Source organism: Vitis riparia, chromosome 8 (genome assembly GCF_004353265.1).
Source record: "Vitis riparia cultivar Riparia Gloire de Montpellier isolate 1030 chromosome 8, EGFV_Vit.rip_1.0, whole genome shotgun sequence".
Classification (NCBI taxonomy): Eukaryota; Viridiplantae; Streptophyta; class Magnoliopsida; order Vitales; family Vitaceae; genus Vitis; species Vitis riparia.
This window is the reverse complement of record NC_048438.1, coordinates 16,379,674-16,381,488: the sequence shown is the minus strand read 5'-3', so window position 1 is coordinate 16,381,488 and position 1,815 is coordinate 16,379,674. Positions and strand designations below refer to the sequence as shown.

Here is a 1,815-nt window from a genome sequence, read left to right as displayed (position 1 = left end):
TTAAACAGGAAGTTGTCTTTTCGAAAGACAAGGGTTTGATTGCTAAAAATTTGAAATCGGCCAAACAGTAGAATTTACAACGAAGTCGTAAAGGCAATTTCCAACGTATCATTTCCTAAATTGCATAAATCCAAATCCTACTTACTTCTGCCAATTTCACAAATATTTCATAAGAAAGCCGTAAAAATATCATGTATCTTCTTGCAACAACATTATTGCCTGACAGAGTTCTCGCCAACTGCTTCCTAGTTGCGATTTGAAGAATTTAAGAGAAGTGAGAAGTAAAAGTTGTTATTGGGAGATTCAGGAATTACTAGCGTGCGGGACTGGATGGCCGGCCATATCAGTCGGTGGTAGTAAACACGTCGGGAAAGGCAGATTTTAACAGGTGTTGACCATCGGTTATCAGTCTCTCCCCTTCTTGGAACAACATTATTGCCCTTCTAGCTTCCTCGCCCTTGGGATTTGAAGAATTTAAAAGCATCAACACATACGCCGAATCAGCCATTTCAAGAACATCTTCGCACGCTTGTTGGGATTCTAATAGTTGCTTCAGGCGAATTTGAAGAGATGGCTGTAGATCATCCTTGAGCTTGTCAAATTGCTTCTTGGTTAGAGGGCGCTCGAACAATCTGTGGGCCATTTGCAGATCCAGCAGAACTGCATGAGTTGCATCTTGGTTTGGACTGCTGGAATTCTCGCCATCACCTGCGTAAGCAAACCAATATGCATTTTGACAAGTGTCACATGAAAAACTGGTGAGGTTTGGGCTATAAAATGTGAGCGTAAAAACCATTTCCCAATTCATTTGGAGTTGGAGGCACGCTGTGGCTTCTGCACCAAACCCAGACACCAAATGATTTAATTATCAGCATACTTGTTAGATGTTCCAGGTCAAATTATTTAATTAAGTTATATGTGGTGATTGATACTCATCGTTTCATCTACTTTTTTCCTCCTTTAATCTGCAAGCAAGGAATTGACAGGGTGATCCAAGAAGGCATCCGAGCTCTAAGAATAGAGATAAAGAGTAACGAACCTCGACGACGTTCTCTCTGAACTCTTAGTGGGGTTGGTGGAGGTCCAATGAGAGATTCTGTATTCAGGCTCTCTAATTCGTTCTCATCTAACTTACGTTTCTTAGTCGTAACGAATTTTGCGAATTCATTATTAAGACTCATTGTTGAAGAAGTGAATGGCAACGCACCGGTGAAACACATTCGGTTGACTTGTAAGCGTCCCAACATCGACCACATCCTGTTACAAATATTTGTAACGAGAAACAAAGTAAGTTATAAAAGAGAATTCAGAGAAGAGAAGAAGCAGAGAATGAGAGATGGATGTGTCCCCGGTACAAAATAGGAGGAGCTTTTTATAAGCTTTCCGCAGATGACTTCCATTGCTCACGAGTAAATGGAAATTCATAAATGAATTTTTAATTTTAAAATTTAATTCTACAATTAGTTAATGTGATGTTCAATCACCGCTTCATTTACAACAGAATTAATAATTTATTATTTATTATCTTACAGGGTCATAAGGTTGGTAATTCAACAGTAGATATAAATATAAATTATTTAATTTATGAATCTAAGTAATATTTTCATGATTATTGGCTTCAGTCACATCTTAATCAAGTTAAATATTAAGGCTGATTTGTTTAAATAATTTTCCGTTTTTATTTTCAAAGGAAATAGTATTGTTTGAATACACTTAACTTTTATATAAAACACAAAAAACTCTATTTTAAAATTTTGAGTTATTTTATAACTTGTTTGGTCGTATAATTTAAAAATAGTTTTTTGTTTTTCAAAA

At 36.3% G+C, this 1,815-nt stretch overlaps 1 protein-coding gene across 1 annotated transcript; it reads right to left on the bottom strand.

Annotated features, from left to right (window-relative positions):
* Nucleotides 1-1,322, bottom strand: LOC117920928. The gene is made up of 2 exons (XM_034838631.1): nucleotides 1,040-1,322; nucleotides 1-708 (listed from the first exon to the last, which is right to left on the bottom strand). Exons 1-2 carry the CDS (start codon nucleotides 1,254-1,256, stop codon nucleotides 344-346), a joined length of 582 nt encoding a protein of 193 aa, XP_034694522.1. The 5' UTR covers nucleotides 1,257-1,322; the 3' UTR covers nucleotides 1-343.
* Between the last annotated feature and the right edge of the window lie 493 nt (nucleotides 1,323-1,815).

What these genes read in the sequence shown, in the direction of transcription:
- LOC117920928 (XM_034838631.1), bottom strand. Translation starts at nt 1,256, where the DNA reads ATGTGGTCGATGTTGGGACGCTTACAAGTCAACCGAATGTGTTTCACC. An exon ending in TCAGAGAGAACGTCGTCGAG is followed by an intron (nt 709 to 1,039) that starts GTTCGTTACTCT and finishes TTGCTTACGCAG; the next exon opens with GTGATGGCGAGAATTCCAGC.